The sequence below is a fragment of the Clytia hemisphaerica genome, unplaced genomic scaffold, assembly GCF_902728285.1.
Source record: "Clytia hemisphaerica strain Z4C2 unplaced genomic scaffold, Clytia hemisphaerica genome assembly, whole genome shotgun sequence".
NCBI classification, from domain to species: Eukaryota; Metazoa; Cnidaria; class Hydrozoa; order Leptothecata; family Clytiidae; genus Clytia; species Clytia hemisphaerica.
The window spans coordinates 98,189-118,693 of record NW_027104407.1 but is presented as its reverse complement, the minus strand read 5'-3'; the positions used below and the strand labels follow the sequence as shown (position 1 = coordinate 118,693).

The window sequence follows — 20,505 nt, the reverse complement described above, 5'->3', positions numbered from 1 at the left end:
GTTTAGCTGCAAGACTCACTTTTAGAAAAATCTCCTGGTCTGGTTACCACTGTAAACCTCAGTTTTACAGCATTTCTGTCAATCATAAATTGCTACTAATTGGCACTATTTTAAATACAAAAGACATAGATCACAAATAAGTTGTGTTTGTGCCATTTGAGCAACTCACTTCCCATCGCATTACCGCAAGCCACCAGCATATGTAAAAATTTGCCGTACAATGTTGGGACTATGTTTAAGGGACTATCTCCGTAAAATAATAAATAATTAGATAAACTTGCCCGAATCAAATTTGGAAGATGATAAATATCTCACCTGAATCTATGGAGGAATTATGGGTGGTAGTTTCTGCTGTTGGGGTAAGATTTGAAGCAGAAGAGCAAGAGCCATGCTGTTCATGTTGACGTTGGGGTGTTCTTGACCAAGTGCGTTTTTCCAAGACTGTCGATTGCATGTCTAAAAATTTGCCGTACAATGTTGTCATTATTTACAACTTTTCTTGAAAACTTTTGAAAGATCAATACAAACAATACTGCAAATATCCTTCTAAAAGCAGCTATGTAAGGAATCTTTAGGCTGGATTTCAATTTCTAACTCCGTAAAATAATGAATAATGAGACGAACTTGGCCGAATCAAATTTGGAAGATCAATCCAACTGTATATTTGAAATCCAATTCCATCAGCCTTGGAAGATCTTCTCAGACCCCCCCTCTATCTAAAGGCTTGGAAGGTGGAATTTATGAAACTTCAACCAATGTAGAAAAGTTTATAAATATCTCACCTGAATCTATGGAGGAATTACGGGCGGTAGTTTCTGCTATTGGGGTAAGATTTGAAGCAGAAGAGCAAGAGCCATGCTGTTCATGTTGACGTTGGGGTGTTCTTGACCAAGTGCGTTTTTCAAAGACTGTGGATTGCATGTCTAAAAATTTGCCATACAATGTTGTCATTATTTACAACTTTTCTCGAAAAACTTTTGAAAGATCAATACAAACAATACTGCAAATATCCTTCTAAAAGCAGCTATGTAAGGAATCTTTAGGCTGGATTTCAATTTTTATCTCCGTAAAATAATGAATAATGAGACGAACTTGGCCGAATCAAATTTGAAATCCAATTCCATCAGCCTTGGAAGATTTTCTCAGACCCCCCTCTATCTAAAGGCTTGGAAGGTGGAATTCGTGCAACTTGAACCAATGTAGAAAAGTTGATAAATATCTCACCTGAATCTATGGAGGAATTATGCGTGGTAGTTTCTGCTGTTGGGGTAAGATTTGAAGCAGAAGAGCAAGAGCCATGCTGTTCATGTTGACGTTGGGGTGTTCTTGACCAAGTGCGTTTTTCCAAGACTGTCGATTGCATGTCTAAAAATTTGCCGTACAATGTTGTCATTATTAGCAACTTTTTCTTGAAAACTTTTGAAAGATCAATACAAACAACACTGCAAATATCCTTCTTAAAGCAGCCATGGAAGGAATCTTTAGGGTGGATTTCAATACACATTTCCTGTAATTCAGATTTCCTGGAAAAAAATTGTTCTCCACCGTTGTGATAAAAATTCACGGGATGTAAACAAACTCAATCTCGCCTGCGTTTGCTTAGGGGAAGCACTTTTTGTCTTTTAAGGGACTATCTCCGCTAAATAATAAATAATGAGACGAACTTGCCAAGTCAATGTTAGGAGATCAATCCAATTGACAATTTGAAATCCAATTTCATTAGCCTTGGAAGATTTTCTCAGACCCCCCTCTATCTAAAGACTTAGGCGGCAATCACAAATATCTTCATTTCGCGTCCTCGTTGGGTCTAAAAAGTGAGTCGGTTGGTCGGTTGTAAAAATTTTCGGGTTTCCATTTTTCCATCCATTTTTAGAGTGCATTCTTGGAGAAACCTGCCAGCCAGCCGCCAAAACAATCGCGTGTAATGGATGGTTTAAAATTATGACCTTTGAACACTGTGACCTCCGACCCCAAAATGGCACATGTAATGATAAACAAAGTCAGAATGCTGCAAATGCGCTAGAAATCGCTCGCAAAAAAACAGCAATAATAAAATTTTTGAACGAAGGAAAGGTCATTGACAGAAAAATTCCGACAAATTTACCGACTCACCGAATCAATTTTCTAGAGTTGGTCGGGCGACGCAAAACGAAGAATTTTGTGATTGCCGCCTTTGAGGAGGTGGAATTCATAAAACTTCAACCAATGTATAAAAGTTGATAAATATCTCACCTGAATCTTTAGAAGAATTATGCGTGGTAGTTTCTGCTGTTGGGGTAAGATTTAAAGCAGAAGAGCAAGAACCATGCTGTTCATGTTGACGTTGGGGTGTTCTTGACCGAGTGCGTTTTCCCAAGACTGCTTGAGGTGATTTAAAGAGGGGTGACATAACGTCCATGACTTCTTGCACGTTTTGCATGAGATTTGATTCCATTCTTGAGAGAAATTTGCTCAAACGTCGTCTACTGTCTTTCTCGATCGCCTTCGATTTGAAAAAGGACTAGGTCGAGGCGCGATTTCTCATTTCTGTCCAAAAATTTCACAACAATTTACAGAACATTTTCAGTAACCACGTTCGCCAAAAAAAATCTGTTATGCAATTTATCACAATGTTTCCGGTTATAGATTTCCCCGATTGGATCCCGATTTACGGGCTATTTAACTTTCACTTTCTTGCTGGAGGTACAAAGTGCAACTTCACTTGTCCTCCTACAGTCCAGCAGAGTCACCCAACTGCCAAAGCAGTTGTGGTTTATTTGTGTTGTGGTGGTGGATGTTTGTTGCAAAACAGTAACAGAAAAATTAAAAAAACTGGCTTATAAAATATCTGATTGATTGACTTTCTTGACCAAGCTTGCCCATGAGTAGGATGGCTGCCAGTCCAAAATTTCAAACTTATTTTTCAGATTCAAAACAAAACCTCTGTGCCATGCCATTAGCGAGCCTGGAAATCCATGCTATGATTTTTTATTGATATACAGTCTGATTAACTTCTATATCAATCGTAAAAGGGGTTACGGTGTCAATCGAACAACTTCGAACAAAAATTGCAATCGAACCAATCGATCGAGAACGACAACCACCCTCGACATGGCCCGAGAATTCTAGGGCCAAAACTTTTATTGGAATTCGCGTAAAGCCAGAGTATGGCCCGAGCTGGCCTGAGAATTCGGGCCGTGTTCGGGCCACACTCGGGCCAATTTTTGAAAACATGATTTAAACAGGCGTGTGATTTCAGGACTGAATTTTTTTAACATTTTCTTTGAGAAAAACTTGGTTTCTCTTAGGCGGGCATCACAAATAACTTGTGTTCGCGTCGTCCGACCGGCTGATGATTTTTCCTAATTTTCCAACTTTTTTGAGTCGGAAAGTCGGAAAAACGTCGAATTTTTATAAGTATAATATAGTCCCAGCTTTATCATCCCAATGTACGTCTTTTTGCTTTGGAAAAAATGTTGTAAATTCTGGTTGATTTTAAGGTTTTTTCCTCTCTTCTCTCATTTACTTTGATTAGTATAGGCTTCTTCAATGTTTTGGGAAGGTAAGTTTATAAATGTTATTTGTTTTTCGGTGTGACTCTAGCGTAGCTTTTCAAATTTCCGATAGATTTGATTTTTGCCCGACTCATGGTTTGAAAATCCATTTTTCCGACGTTTTTTTTGCCGACCAACCGACCGACTCGTTTTTTAGACCTAAAAACAACGCGAACACAAGTTATTTGTGATGCCCGCCTAATTTTATTAAATATATGACAGTGTAGACCTAAAGCTCTAAAACAGCATCTAATAACATGAAAACCAGAATATGATTCTTCAATGGGAATCAAAACTATAAAGTGCACTTACAAACATCAATTTGTCAGATCTAACAAAATTAATAACCACACTGTCATCATTGACAATAAAACAAACGATTTTCTGTCAAGAGCCTTGTAAACATTCCAACAACTTCCATCGAAATGATCTATCACAGCTCAGTTTACCATTTTAGCGCGGTCCGAGGATTGAGCCGAGAACTCTCGCATAGCGCCCGAGCTCCCGCGCGGCGCGCACCGCGGGGATGAAAAACTTCAATCTGTCAATCATTTTCTCAAGCGAAGTGTACGCGAAGTGATTCTAGCTTTACGATAGTGCCGCGGATCATCGATGGATAGTATTCAATTATCATTATCCCTTTATTTTCATTCCTAGAACTTTTGCAAAAAAAAGGAAAAATAGAAAAGTTGTATTTTTTACTGCCCTATTCACATACTGAATTTGAAAGATCTTCTATGTGGCGTTTTTTTGCAAACTTCGAAAAACTGATTTTTGTCCCGCCTTTGCGGGATTTTGGCTTAAGTGCTTGAGTGCAGCATAGGGTTCAAAGTCCAAATATGCGTTTCCCGTAATTTTTGTATGAAGAGTTAGGTCTATACTGTATGAATGTTGTAAATTCATATAAATATTAAATGTCTTATTTGGTATGAAAACATAGTTATAAATATACTTAGGGTGGAAATATTTGCTAGTAAACTGGTCCTGGTTTTAAACTGAAGCGTGTACACGGGAAGCTTGTAAAGTTTTTATGAGCGATATAAACAAAACAGTATTTTGTACTATTTTGTTTGACTGGACATGCTGAATGAATTTAAATATGGAATCTTCTGACATGGCTCGAACATGGTCCGAATGACTCGGGTCATGTTCGGGCCAAAATAATTGATAGGGTCTCTCGGCCCGAACATGGCCCGAAGAGGCCCGAGAATTCTCGGGCCATGTCGAGGGTTGTATCGAACGTAATCGAACGCGATCGAATAATTGCGATTCGATTGTCGAACGTAATCGAATCTCAATCGAACGGCCAATTCCTGGGTAATATTCGATTGCGTTCCATTAGTTCAATTGATTGTCAATTACATTGGATTATTATTCGATTTCGTTCAATTACAATAACGTTCTATGAGTTTGATTACGATTAAATTAAATTGGATCACTCCGTTAGAGCTTTTTAGCGTGGGCGGCCGAGCGCCAAAGTATCGTACGAAAGCGAATAAAAGCTAAATCAATCAAACGTAATCGAACATAATCGAATACAATCGAACGTAATCAAAGCAATCGAACGACAAATCCTAGGTAATATTCAATTGCGATGCGATTGCGTTCGACAATCGAAATTGCAATTATTCCATTGTGTTCAATTGCGTTCAATTGATTCAGCGTTCGATTCGTTCGATTGACACCGTCTGGGGTTACGCACGAAAAGAGTGTCATGTTTGCAAGCGAAGTGTTTTTTAACACACCCATAGATAGATGGTCCACCCTTTTTCTCCCGCCCATTACCACCCATTTCGACAAAGCTGAGTCCTCTAAAGTTAACCGAATTTTACTGAATCATTTTCGAACTGTTATGCTTTCCGATCTCGGTGGTGTCTTATACAGAAAATAGCTTTATTTTTATTTATAACTTAGCCCGAACCGATTTTTTTCCTCCAGGAAGTCCTCAGGAACAATCGCCTTATTAGGAGACACCTCCTGATTAGGAGACGTGGCTTTAGGTTTTTCCGCACATTTTGAAACTAGTTTTAATGGAAAGAGCAGCATCGAATTGGTAAAGTTTTAAAAAAATTATCAAAATTTCTCGGTGCAATCGATCAAAATCCTAATATAAAGCACTACAAGAAAGCCCCTCTTGATTTTTTTCATGTCCGCCATTTTTCTTTTTGGCAGATTTGCAAAAAAGCAACACGCATAGTATTGATTTCGGGTTATTTTTTTCGCGCACTTGATAACAAAAGAGTCGCACTCCGCTCGCTATCGCTGGCTCCGTGCGTAAAAATAGCTCCTCACTCTATGAAGGCAATTGAAATTTTCAGTCAGGATTAACCGCCCAAATAGGAACAAATTTCTTGATTTTTAAAATACTGCTATCTAAGCCAGGAGATCGAATACTAATAGAATATTTACATTTTTTCACTGTTAATTTGATTATTTATATTCGATTAATTTACAGTTCAATTAAAAGTTCGATTGTATTCCATTAGCTTCAATTATGCTCGATAATCCTTAGGCAATGGGAATTAATGAACGGGTGAACCGTAAGATAAGAGATACTGTCAACTACACAACTACATATACAAATCGTAGACTAGAACAATCTGCTGTTTGGGAGTGACTGATGGAAGGGGTCTTTATTCTACTTTCAATTTCATTTTCTTTCCATTTTCATGTGGGAGTTGCCACTAGAATGGACGTTGAAATCCTCTGAATAAATTGCTTCTTAAAAAATCATATCTTTTTTTACTCTCAGATTCAATATGCCAAAAGAGAAATTGAAAAAGTGTCACTTTTGTGGGCAGTCCTATTCAAACAGCTATATTCAAAGACACATAACCGATTGTAAATTTAAACATGAACAGCAACAAAACCTTAATGAAAGCTTCAATGAACTAGACATGAGTATATTGGACAGCTTTGGTACAGCTTCTAACCATGATTCAGCTAACAATTATATGAATGACTTAGTATACAGTGCTGAAGGTGAAAATACTATGAATGACAATGTGAATAATGATTCAATTTATAATAACGTGGATAACCAAGATACAGATTCAGCTGATATCAGTGACAATGAGCTTATAGATGAAGATGTCTTTGATAATGATGATTTTGAGGAACTAATTGAGGATCTAAATTTGAACCATGATGATAATGAACTCCCCTCATCAAGTTCTAAGGGAACTACAATCATTGTTACATGGATCTGTTTGTTCTTTGCACTTTGGCAGTATACATTTGGTATCACGGATACTGCTCTAGAAGTCATGATTAAGTTCACTTATGCACTTCTTTCCCTAATCTCAACTCTTGTGCCTCAAACAGAAGTCTTATTCGCTGGAATGCCACCGACTCTTTATTTGTTTATAAAACATTTCAAAACCAAGAGTAATGACTCTGAGACTTTTGTAAGATATGTTGTTTGCATTAAATGTTTTGCATTGTATCACTATGAAGATTGTTACACCAAGATTCAAAATGTACCTGTTTCTAAACGCTGTAGTCACATCGCTATGCCAAACCATACTCAAGCCTTCCGGAGACAAGAATGTGGACAAGAGCTTCTGATGAACGTTTCATCTGTTGATGGACGTTCCTGTCTAAAACCATTTAAAACATTTTGCTACATGCCGTTGCATAATTCAATCAAAAAACTTTTGAAGCGAAAAGAAATAGAGGAACAATCACAATTATGGAAGGAAAGAAAAACTAGACCTGGAATATTGACTGATATTTATGATGGAAAAATTTGGCAAGAGAATATTGAGACTCTTGAAAAGGATAACACTTATGGGATTGCTATAAATCTGGACTGGTTTTGCCCGTACAAGCATGTACGCAGCTATTCTATTGGAGCAATATACGGCGTCCTTCTGAATCTTCCTCGTAATGAACGTTTTAAACGTAAGAACATGTTTTTGATTGGCATAATTCCTAACATGAAGAAGGAACCCAAAACAAACACTTTTATCGAACCAATGGTACAAGATTTGTTAGACTCCTGGAATGGGCAAATGAAAATTACCACCTACATGTCGCCAACTCGAAAAATAGCCGTCAAGCTGATGTTGCTTTTGGTTGGTTGTGATATACCGGCATGCAGAAAACTATGTGGGTTTCTAGGTATGCATGCTACCAGGGTTTGCACAACTATGCATTATTTTATAACAATAGTGTACTTTAGGTGATGGTGAAGTATTCTTAAGAATCTGTCAAAATTGTGGGTCAAATATTTTTAACATACTTATTCTTACTTTTTCAGACTGGGTCTTTATAATTTTAAACTTGAAAATAACCTTTTTGAGACTTCTTTCACATTAGTAACTAAAGTAGGATAAATTCTCAATTTTAGTCATAGAACTTGGACATTTTTTGTTAAAGGGATTCCAGCATTAAAAATAAAACTTAATCCAGGCAAGAAAATCATTTCAAAAGATGTCAAATTAAAAATGAGAAATTTGAATTTGGAAAATTTCTGTTCACACCAGATAGCCACTAAACTAAAACCATCAAGAGCGGACTAGAGTAGAAGAAGACCTGTAGTTGGACTAAATTATTCTAAGTTGGCCACTTCACACATGGTAATTGAAAGGATAGCTTTATGTACCAGGTGACTCAAAAAACTGTCTACCTTTGGTGAGCCATTGCCTTTTAAGAAAGAGGATGGTCTTTAAACTTTGAAATACAAAAGTAACTTTTTAAATTTTGTCACATAATTGTCAAGTGGTTAAAATTCACTTTTCGAATAGTGTTAAAACACGCTTAAAATTTCATAACACTTCAAAATGCTTCTCTAAAAGTGACTTTTAACTCCAATCGCTTATAACTTGACAACTACTTGACCAAACTTAAAATAATTATGCCTAAAACATTGAAATGTGAACCTGTTTGATAAAAACCTTTTTCCTTTTTCGCAGGTCATGGTGCTACAAGAGGATGTTCTAAATGTAATAAAGAATTCCCTGGTGGAATTGGCGAAAAAGACTATTCCGGATTTGATGTCGAAAATTGGCCTAAAAGAACTGGTGAAGTACATCGCCAGCAAATGATGGAAATCTGCCAAAAGACAACTAAAGGTGAAAAAGAGAAGTTGGAGTCTAAATACGGAACTAGACTATCAAACCTTATTTTGTTGCCTTATTACGACTCTGGTTAGGTTTGCAATAATTGATCCCATGCACAACTTATTCCTTGGCACGGCAAAGAAGATGATAAATGTTTGGAAAGAAAAGAAATTTTTGACTGAAAAGACATTAACTATTATACAGGAACGGGTAGACAAAGCCCAGGTCCCCAGTGATGTGGGGAAACTTCCTGGGAAGATTGAAAAGTTCACTTTCGATGGGTTCACTGCGGACGAGCTAAAAAATTGGACACTTCTGTTTTCAATATACGCACTTAAAGGTATTATTCCTGATCTACATCTTGAAAATTGGCGTCATTTTGTGTTATCAACCACTTACTTGGCAAACCAAATGATTACGACTGCAGACCTCCAATTAGCTAACAATTATCTTATAAACTTCTGCAAAGGATGCGAAACTTTGTATGGAAAAAACGTGATAACACCGAACATGCACCTACACTGCCATTTAATGAACTGTGCACTTGATTATGGTCCCATTTATTCTTTCTGGTGTTTCAGTTTTGAGCGGTATAATGGTCTTCTCGGCAATTATCCCACTAACAAAAAGGACATCGAGTGTCAGTTAATGAAACGATTTTATAGAGACTCTAATATAATCACACAGACCTTGCCGGATGAACATCGAGATCAATTTGTTGATGTTTTTGCACATATGGACAACTCTTTGACACAACGTGGTGCCCTGAACGAGATCGTAACCAACAACTATTTGAACTACAGAACATTCAGCTCTAAATTTCACAACTTTAAAAACATGGAATGGTTTGATCTTTCTGGAATTCAAACGTCTGGTCGCAAACTTCAAAAGCATGAATTGTCCGATTTACACCACGACTGGTTGAAACAAGTCTATGCGACAATTTATACGAAAGAGCCAGGTCAAAAATGGTTTGTACCAGAGTCTGGATGGAAAACCAGTGAAGTGTATCGGTGAGTATTTTTCATATAGATAATGTGAAAAATTTAAGAATTCTGTATGCTGAGTCAATATCTATCTGCTAGTACAATATCTTTCAAAATGAGGGAGGCTGCTGTTCTATAACTAGTTGATATTACCTAGGTCATCACTTAAAAGATTCGCATTCTAAGTCAAACTTAAACACTGCTATTTGCAAAATTAAGAATATAATTTACCTTCACACTGAAATCTATTTTTTCGAACTGTCTTGAGGCTGTTCGATGATAACGAAATGCGTGAATTTATATCTCCGGGTTCCAACTTTGACGGGCTATATCTCCGGAATTAAGAGGTTTCCAGAACTCTCATAGCTACCATTTGAAAAATTATAAAATTTTAAAGAAAATAGGCTGGTTTTTAGGTGCCCTTTTCCTGCGAAATTTTTGAATTTTCTTTTCCAAAAAGTGTAAAGCTCCGGGAGTGAAAGGGTTAAACTTCTTGGGTTCTCACACCCTAACTGTTATTACTTATCTTAAACTTATTTTATCTTCACAATAGATATGGAGAAATATTTGGAAGTAAAGACTCAAGGAGCAGGAAATCCTCTAAGGTAGTCGCGTTTTGGTATGGTGAAGACGGAAAGATTATCGAGTTTGACAAAATTTATAATGTTCCGCGGCCAGGAGAAATCGTTTTCTTCTTCAAGCACATTCTATATGTCGATGATGACCCATACGAGCATCTATTTTGTTTTGTCGATTGGTTTAAAATGTTACCTGACGCTGAACGTTACTACTATGGAAAACCAGTTGAAATTTGCTATGAAAAGATCCACGAAAACAAAGGACCTGCTTCATTTGTACCGATCCAACGACTAAAAGCAAAGTTTGTCAGTGTACCCGAGGAAAAATTTAATAAAGATGTGATGATTGTTCTTCCTCGGTACAAGACTCTGAACATTTGATTCTTCTTTGAAATGTTTGTTTTTGTGTGTGTGTGTGTGTGTGTGTGTGTGTGTGTGTGTGCCATGAATTTAATTTCGAAAAGGTATTAGGGTATCTAAACTTTCTTTGATATCTTTTGATTGGATGAAGAATTGAAAAGTTAATACAAGAATTCGATTTCTCTCAAAAGTTGCAGCCTTTTTTATCTCAAAATCGTATTTCTGAGTTTTTGTAACCAGATTTTTCTTATACCAACACTTAAGTTATGAGTTTTTTAATAAGATCTTTTGATAAGATTTATCCCTCAACCCTTACACAGGGAGTAATGAAATAAATTTCTCAGGAAGAACTGCTACTATTAGTACACGCTTCATACTATTTTTTTAGGGATGATCTTTTAGACAAGTAAGACATTTCATTGTATAGCTTCCGATACAGTCTTCTCGAGATGTATAAAAAGCATTGCAGGCCTCGTTTACAAACGGAATAATTATAAAAGTTAAATCTACATTGACGTAAATGTATTCCCAAGAGGCAGTTATCAATCTTAAAACAAAAGTGCAAACGTTCACAAATGATAATTACATGTCAAATGATGTTGAGTTACCCTAGCAACGATATTTGAAAACAAGGCCTGCGATGCTTTTATGCATATCGAGAAGAGTGTATTCAGTTGTCAATTTTTCAAACAAGTTTGTAAACGGTTTGTCCTCGAGAAATAATTTATGCTTATTCTTTATTTCAAATTTTCACCTGTGACATCCAGGTTTTTCCATTCTGGGTCGCCTCGAAATCCCCGGTGGGAGAACAAGTGGCCCGGTTGAATTACAGGAACTATAGCTGACGCTCTCCATTTCGACTTAATGCTGTTTGACACCAGCTCCCGTTTTCGATCAAATTGAAAGTCACCGTCTAACTTCCCTAAGAAACTCCATTACAACACACCCTACTAATATCCCCTTTTCAATGAAAGTTTGAAGTCATCTCTTGATGGTATTTTTCTCACTATTAAGTAGTAAAATGCCTTTTGATAGAGTTATAAATTTGAATTTTCGAATGTTTTGCAAATTTTAGAACTTTTAAGCAAAAGTGACGAGTGAAATTAAAACATACAACATAAATTTTTCGAAAAGACGGCAATAATCTAATTCAATATTCTAAGCCTACACAAGAGAATGTCAAGACTTCTCTATTACACCCCTGTGTCACAGACCCGGTGGACCCCCCGCCCCGGTGGAAAAATCGGCCAAAAAATCGTCCCCGGTGGTAAAAATACCCTACATTTTCTACCCCACTGGGAAATTGCCCTATGGTTCTATCCCCATTGAAAATTGAATGGAAAAAATTGGACTCCAAAACCATCCCCACTGGAATTTTTGAGCTGGGAACAATAGATTTTCTATCCCCATTGGGATTTCGATAGACAATAGCTCTAACTCTAAGTCATGAAATTTTCTTCTCACTGAGGGAAAAGGTTCCACCGGGGCACTGAGACAGGGGTGTTCTAATGTCTGATGAAATCATTTTGCGTAATAAAAGTAAATCACAAAAAATTTCATTTTAATGTGCTTCAGAAATATCTGAAAACGTCAATTTTACTACTGTGTAAATATCAAATGGTCGTATCCAAAAGAAATTACTGTAAAAGTCAACTTTTCACATTACGGAAAATATAAGAAATATCATTTTGAGCTTTCAACACTTTTTCCCTAGGAAATATGACTTTTACTCGAATAAAAAGTTGTGTTTATTTCATAAGAGATTTTCATCAAGGAAATACAAGAATATTTCATATTTTCTAAAAGAGTAAAAAGCAGAAATGTCAGTTTTTCGTGCAGTGTCTTTGTCTCTATTTGTTTGTTTGTATAAAAAGTACAAAAAATCTCAGCAAGAAAAAATGGTATTAGAGGTGAAAGAAAGTTTGGGCTTTTGGTTTTGGTTGTGGTTTGCCTGAAGTAAGATCTGTTGAATAGTGAGGGACAGTGAGGAGAGGAGGATTATTTAATGGTATTTTTTCTCTGTGTGTTTGTTCATTTGCTACAATTAAATACCCCCTTCTCATAGACCCAGAAGGATTTTTTCAGCCAGTGGGGTTAAAAACAACGAACTGTGGGTCTGTGAGAGAAGGAGTTGTAATTATAATTGCACTGTGTCAAATGATGCTCTGTGCAAGGAGGATCCGCAAAATCTCTCCAGTAGAAACAGTATCAAACGGATGTCAGTCATTTAAGCGTTGTTTAGGTGTCGACGAAATCGGATTTACCCGTCAAAGTAATACATTTTAACAGCAATGAAAAATTTTATAGGAAATCCGAGTTCAACATCGCTTTATGGAAGTAACACAAGTTAGGAAAATGGTAAATTTTTGTGAATTTTGTCACAGGGCATTTTTTGTATCAATTCACACAACACTTAACATTCTTTCGGTCTTTCGTTTCAAACTATTTTTGGAATTCCTCACACGCGTCTTTTGGTTTTGTCAGGGGTATAGAATAACATGTACCGGGTGTCTCTGAAAAAAACTTCCCCCTGTTTGATTCAAAATTGCGAAAAAGTGAAAAAATATATTAGCTTGATTTTTTCGAAATCGTTTAGAGGAGGGTTTAACTTAAACTTTGGTATATCAAACTTTAAAATTGCTTCATTAGACCAAAAGTTATGACAAAAAGAGTAAAAAATCTTTTTTCAAAAAGAGCGAAAAAAGACGAAAAAACAGGGTATCAAATCTGTTGTTAGAAAAAAAGACACTCAAACTTTCTCTTCTCCACTCAAATAGACTCGCTAAGCTTTGGAAACTTTTGGAAAAATTTTGATAAAAGTTTGTTGCTTGTTTAAACTTCATGCTCATTAATGAATCCAAAAAGAGCTCTAAATTGGCAATAAAATCATTAAAAACGAATAATAAAACAAAAAAGATGCACAGAAGTTCAAAAGTAAAACTTTACTGTCAATAAAGTAGTGTTTTCTTGTCTAATTTGATACCCTGTTTTTTCGTCTTTTTGCGCTCTTTTTGAAAACAATTTTTTACTCTTTTTGTCAGAACTTTTGATCTAATGAAGCAATTTTAAAGTTTGATATACCAAAATTTAAGTTAAACCCTCCTCTAAACGATTTAGAAAAAATCAAGCTACTATATTTTTTCCCTTTTTCGCAATATTGAATCAAACAGGGGGAAGTTTTTTCAGAGACACCCGGTATATTTTTTGTCAGAGATGCTGATAGATGGATGGATGCTCTCAACCCCAAAGACGGTGACCTCCCCGGTAGTATAGATTTAAGTGGGTAAGAAAGGTAAACACAGAGTTTGTAATTCTGTTGCTTTCCGACTTTGTTGTCTCTACTAACTTGAGATTTTACTGTATTCAAAGAGGATGGCTGAATCTTTTTAGAAAATGGTTAGAATATTTAGTCTATTTCACGGATAAATGATCTACGTGTGGCTTACCCAATTTTATTTCGTTTTTTGAAATTGTTTTTCGTATTCACAATTTTAGGTATAAATAAAACACTAACAATCGTGCAATGCGTCGTGTGCTGAAGCAACTACGATCAATCTTATTATGGCGATGTGTCATAGCCGAGCTGCTTGCTTCATCTCTCTATTGTTTCTTCGCAACGCAAATGCTATTCCGCCTGTCTAGAACACTTGATAAAAATATTATAGTGGTACAAACACAATCCACAGCCTTATCTCTCGGCTTTCTGGTCATGGTTTTGAGCCATGGCTTTGGTGTATCCCACAATGCTTTTATTTTCCCGTCAATCACTTTTGGAAAATGTCTAATGAAGAAAACTGGATTTTTGAGTTCGCTGTTATACTTCTTATTCCAGATGATCGGAGGTGTGCTTTTTGGCAAAGTGAACATTATTCATTTTATTATTTTGACAAACTCAACGATTTTTGGTCAATGAAAAATGTTGATATCAGCAAAGGTCTTTTTGAAAAATTCTGTTGTTCAATTTCATTGTATCGGGGATGTGCCGCTGGTCAGGGTACCTTTTTCCTCAATGAGTCCCTCGTAGGGTACCTTTTTGGGGAAATTTGAGAAAAAGTTGAAAATTTAAAAAAGCACGCACTTTTTTTGAGTCCTAAAGTCTACTTCTCGAACCTCAGCGGCACACCCTGTCGGTTGGCAAGGAGTAGTACCCTGAAATATCTTTTTCTGTGGATTTAAGAGTGTTTTAAAATTTAATTGATTTTTACTGTGTACTTCTACAATTATTGCTTATTCTTATTTTACACAGGTGTGATTGGTGTAGCTTTAGATCACGTGATCAACAGCCGCCAATTAAACGCTGGAGAAATCTTCCCCAGACTGAACGTCACAATTGGAATAGGGTGTGTTATTGAAGGTATTCTATCACTATTGTTCGTCCTGGCTGTGCTGTCCACACATGAGAAGGAGAGCGGTAGATATCAGATCACTCCATCGTTGGTATTCGGATTCGGAGTAGCGGCTTCTTTTGTAATGGGGGTAAGTCAAAATATTATTAATAAATATTAACTGATGCTGCTCCTATTCAATGTTTATTTTTGTGCAAGATATTAGAGTTTCTTGCTACAATATATTTGACGAAACAATTGCTTTTGGAAATATTTGAATTATGGTGAAAATTTTAAGATTTCCCTCATCAAACATCTTTAAGAATTCTTTCAACATTTAGGGACTGTTTATATAGTGGTGGGCTGGCCCGGCTAGTTGAGGTGGGCTGGATTTTTCGTACTTTACATTACAGCCTTTGACGAATCAAATGGCTTAAATATATCTCTCAACGTTCGAAAATCTATCCCATTCAGCTAGCCGGACCAGCCCACCTCCATATGAACATCCCTTTAATTTAAGCAAATTTTGCCTCAAATTTTTTTTTGTGTGCTTATGAATACTTATTCATTTGGCTACAAATTGTATTCTACAATATATTTGCTGAAACAATTGCTTTTGGGTAATATTTGATTTATAGTTTTCACGTCAAATGTTTTTATCAAAGGGAATTTGAAGTTATCGAAGCGAAGTTTTCGTCAAATTTTTTCAATATTTATTTTCGAAGAGAATTTTTTGTCAAACTATTATTATTTTTGTGTCAATTTTTAGTCAAATGAATACACAAGTACACAAAAAAGTAATTTGACGCAAAATTTGCTTAGATTACAGCTGTTCATGTGGAGGAAAGTTGGCTAAAAATTTACATAAAAATAATAGTTTGACGAAAAATTCGCTTCCATAATAAATATTGAAAAAATTTGACGCAAACTTTGCTTCTTGCTTTTGACGAAAAATTCGACGAAAGAAGAAAGTCGACGAAATAAGCGGAGAATGTTACAAAATTATGCTTGTTCAACGTTGAATATGTGTCGAATTATTATTGATGATTATTGAAAAAATTCTGACATTTTGCAGGCGTTACAAAACGGATGATATCATCTACTGATTCTTTAGGAGAGCCTTTGGAGAGTACTTGATTTTTGCGTGGTTGTGAACTAGCGTCAAAGAAGATTAAGAACAAATCCCTTATTTATCGAAGAGACATTTTCCTTTAAAGTGTGGATAATCTTTTCAAATTCAAAACACATGTTGTGCCAAAAATATTCCAACCACACATCAATGTCAAAAGCACTTGAAGTCCAAAATTTCGAAGTTAAAAAGGTCCCGTGTTCATTTTTGTACAGCCAGTGCCTACTTTTCTATTCAAATCAAACGCCCTTCAAATACTCAATGAGGCGCCCCAGCGGCACCCCTAAACACGCCATCGCGCAAAAAAATTTCCTCCATCACGCATCACGAAAATCGCTAAAATTTGTCATCACGCAAAAAATAGCGAAAAATAGCCCAAATCACGCGTCACGCCTCAAATTTTGCCCTATCACGCATCACGCCAAAGTCTTGATCACGCCATCACGCCAAAAAAAAATCTCTAATCAGTGTAATCACGCCATCACGCAAGAAAAAAGTCTCAATCACGCCATCACGCAGACCGCTGGGGGCCTCCTCAATATTCTCGAAAATTAAAGCAACTTCTGAAGTAACTAATTTTAAGCCCTGGCGGGAATAATGAGCAAACCTGGTCAAAACCGGGAAATTTACATACCTAGGTCAATCATCTTGTAATTTACCCGATCGAACTTTTAAAAAAAACATTTAAATGAATTCTATGAATAATGTTAGTGAAATATTTTACCCTACCCGGGTGATTGAGATCTAAAATTCAAATCCGATGAAAATTTTTATCTTTTTCATAGTCAGCCCGTTAGATTCCAAAATATCACCGAGTCACTGAGGCAGGGACCTCCTAAGAGTAACTGTGTTCCTAGTACCGTGAAACTTTGGTGATCTCAAATGGTCATAATGGTACTCAACGGGTTAATTTATAGGCTGCTGGCATCCACTAACGGATAGAGCTTTCTTACAGGATACAGAAATTGTACAAAATAATGATACAACATTGTTATTTTAGCATCATCAAACGGGAGCCATTTTGAATCCGTCCATCGTATTTGGCGTTGGTATTGTTCACAACCACTGGCCTCAGTTCGTATGGGTAAGTTTGCGTCTATAAACAAAGCACATGGTCTTTCAGTCTTTCTCCACACAATAAAGTGCTTAATATTTGATAAAAAGGGGAATTCCCAGAAAAAATTTAAACAGCACAAATGATTTTTACTTAAGCGCTATCGAAATATCCAATAAAATAAAGTGGAGGTGTTGAAATCGCAGCTCTCGCCCGAACGTTAAATTCAGAAAACGACGACATACCCAAAATTGTCGACATATCTTAAACTTTATTGTAAGATTTCAGGCCTGGCAAGCTATATTTTGCCGAAAACCTTACAAGAGGCATTTATCATATACAAAAACATTATATTATCATACTCTTCGTGGTAATATTTTTACAGACCCAAAGTTTGATTTTACTGAAGGAATAATTTGTGTGGTTGATTTTTTGACATGCTGTATTTTAATAAAGCTTATGTCAATGCGTCAAATGAAAAAAACCCTCGTTCTTTTAAGCCAAGACAAATTTAATTCTATTTGATTTGTTTGTTTACAGATCTACTGGGTTGGACCACTCATTGGAGGCATGTTGGGAGGGTTTCTCTACGTTTTTCTGCTATACCCTCCTACAGAAAAAGAAGAGAAAAACAGCCGGATGGAATCTGAGAAAGAATCTTTATATTCTATCAGTTCAACTAAAGACAAGTCAAGAAAACTTGACCATTATGAACGGAATGCTGCTTTGAGTTATATTATTGAATCGAATTCGCAGTCATATAAAAACCCAGTGTTTGAAGATGATACGAAGAAAACATGAAAGTTCGTCGTGTTCAAAGTCATGTGAGTGAAAGGGGTTTATTCTGGTATTCAATTTGAAGGAAGTGATGTATTGTCTATGAGAAGCAGCTGATATTGAATCGAATCGAGTCGAAGTGGATCGAAAGAAAAGCACAGTTTTTTAATATTGAAATTAAATGAGATAACTCGAGATGGATAATGAAAAAAAAACTTGCATACCTTTGAGTACTATTTTTGTGGGACTGAGATTTTTAGCGAATTAGATTTTTTGCAGGTGAGTATTAGTTTCCTTACTAAGATGAACCGATCTTATATATTTTTCATAGCATACCGCGGTGAATCCAAAAATAGTAGCAAATTCGTACTAATTTATTCGTTTGTAAGATCTCTTCCTCCTTTGCGAGTTGAGATAATTATGACGTAGCGAGCGCTATTGTAGCCTCCTCTAACTTTTCTAAATGCTGTTTGGTCAGGAGATACCAAGGACCTCCCGAGGTAGGCAAATTGACCGACGGGTATGTGCGGCGGTTAAGGATGTGTTTTTTCAAGATAGCAGAAATGCACTGTAAAGGTAGACTTTTGATAGATCCCCTATAAGGGTTAAAATTTTAGCAAATCCAGAAAAATTGCACTTTTTTGCCTGAAAATTCTGTTCTTCTTGAAAATTCTTGTTCAGTGATTTTAGCGACTTGAAAATATTTTTTGATCAAATTTATTCTATTTTTATAAAACACTGTAAAATTTGTATCAATAATAGCTGTACTATAGTTAGATAAAAGTTTTAATTTGGTCAATCTTCCCACACCGGATTTTGCTCTGAATCGCAGCTTTAGGAAGCTAACTATTTTGTGGTTGTATGCCTGGAAAAGATTATGTCTTTGACTTTGGTCTCAAAGGTCCGGTCCACACATAACCGACCTCCCCCCATCCAGCCCTAGTCTACTACCTAAGCCTTCTTAAGTCGATTTATCATAAATTTGCCAAATTTTGCGAAAATCACTTTAAATTATTATAAAAATTTATTCAAACTTGCCCTAAATTCTTCAAAATGCTCAACTTTCGAAATTTGTTATTTTTTGACATTTTTTACCCGGCGTTTTGTGAATTTTTTTTATTTTGGTTTTATTTTGGAAAAATTTCCTGGCAAACATCTAGGAAAGAATTTGAATTTCAAATTCACATTTTTGACTTTCGAAATTTATTTTTTCTTGACAAATTTTTTGCCCGATATTTTCTGAAATTTTAGTTTTTTGGATTATTTTGAAATCCTTTTTGGTAAAAGTTACCTGGAATATTTCTAGGAAAATTTTTCTGGAATGCTTCTTGGAAAAAAAAATTCCTGAAAATTTTTGACTTTCGAAATTTATTTTTTCGTGACAAATTTTTTGCCCGACATTTTCTGAAATTTTTATTTTTTTTAGATTTTTTTTGAAATCCTTTTTGGCAAAAGTTACCTGGAATATTTTTTGGAAAAAGTTTCTAGAAATCTTATTGGTTAAAAAAATTCCTGAACATTCTTGATTTTCGAAATCTATTTTTTCTTGACAAACTTTTTGCCCGGCATTTTCTGAAATTTTAGTTTTTTGTTGTTTTTTTTTTGGAAATCTTTCTTGACAAAAGTTACCTGGAATATTTTTTGGAAAAATTTTCTGGAAACCTTCTTGGAAAAAATTTTCTAATTTTTTAATTTTGGCGGGAATTCATTTTGGCGAATAGTGAATATTTTCAATTTTGGCGTGGATTTAATTTGGCGAATGATCAAAATGCGATTTTTGGCGGGGATTTAATTTGGCGAATGCTCAATTATGTAAAATTTAGCGGGGATTTAATTTGGCGAGTGGGAAGACTCGGTGAACTAAAAAGATACGTGGTATTTTAACTAAGAAATACAAATTCTCCATAGAATTTCCATCTTAAAAAAATTTCATTAAATTTGGCGGGGATTTAATTTGGCGAATGGCCGATTTTTGAAATTTTGGCGAGGATTTAATTTGGCGAATTTTGGAAAAAATTTATCCACTTAAGGTAGTTCCCGCCAAAATAAGTTCCCTTAAGGTAATTGGAACCTAATTGGAAAACCTGCCTGAAAAGTTTTGATTTTCCCTATAATTTCAGCCCCACTGCAAAATTGATTGTTTTGTTTTCATCCCCATTTGAAACCCAACGGAGAAAAACTAGGTACAATAGAACTTTTATCCCCATTGGAAATTCGATAGGATTTTTCATCCCCATTGTGGGAAGAAAGTGTAGGGGTGTATTTGAAATGAATCTGAAACTATGCTGGACAATATAATTTTGTTTGTTATATTCAGACTAAATCTTTTAATATATTGACAAAAAAACTTTGTAAAAATTGGTTTACTAATAACTACACTAGATATTAAAAGTCTTATCGTGTTATAAAAACAAGGGTGCATTACTCATCACAACCTAAAGAAAGTATTATTAAACAGAGGTTTAACATTTATGCAGCATATTATACGAACCCTTGTGTCTACTCAAAGTCTTGGCTAAAACTCAGGATTAGCAAGAAAATATAATGATAATTCTAAGTTTTAGTCAAGACCGCTTAATTATATTAAAAATAAACAAAAACCTCACCAAAAATATAATAAAACACGTTCATGGGCGATTGCTGCTATGACTTAAGGTTCTATTAAATCTGAATTTTAAGTTGACTACATTTATGCACATG

General features: G+C 35.6%; 1 protein-coding gene across 1 annotated transcript; it reads left to right on the top strand.

Moving 5' to 3' along the window:
• The first annotated feature begins 13,860 nt into the window (after nt 1-13,860).
• Nucleotides 13,861-18,612, top strand: LOC136820133 (lens fiber major intrinsic protein-like). Its single transcript, XM_067076371.1, has 4 exons — nt 13,861-14,362; nt 14,767-14,996; nt 16,975-17,058; nt 17,569-18,612. Exons 1-4 carry the CDS (start codon nt 14,044-14,046, stop codon nt 17,827-17,829), a joined length of 894 nt encoding a protein of 297 aa, XP_066932472.1. The 5' UTR covers nt 13,861-14,043; the 3' UTR covers nt 17,830-18,612.
• The last annotated feature ends 1,893 nt before the right edge of the window (nt 18,613-20,505 follow it).

Excerpts from the sequence above, each read along its gene's own strand:
- LOC136820133 (XM_067076371.1), top strand. The coding sequence starts at position 14,044 with ATGCGTCGTGTGCTGAAGCAACTACGATCAATCTTATTATGGCGATGT. Across the intron at positions 14,363-14,766 it reads CTTATTCCAGATGATCGGAG|GTGTGATTGGTGTAGCTTTA; the intron begins GTGTGCTTTTTG and ends TATTTTACACAG. Across the intron at positions 17,059-17,568 it reads ACTGGCCTCAGTTCGTATGG|ATCTACTGGGTTGGACCACT; the intron begins GTAAGTTTGCGT and ends GTTTGTTTACAG.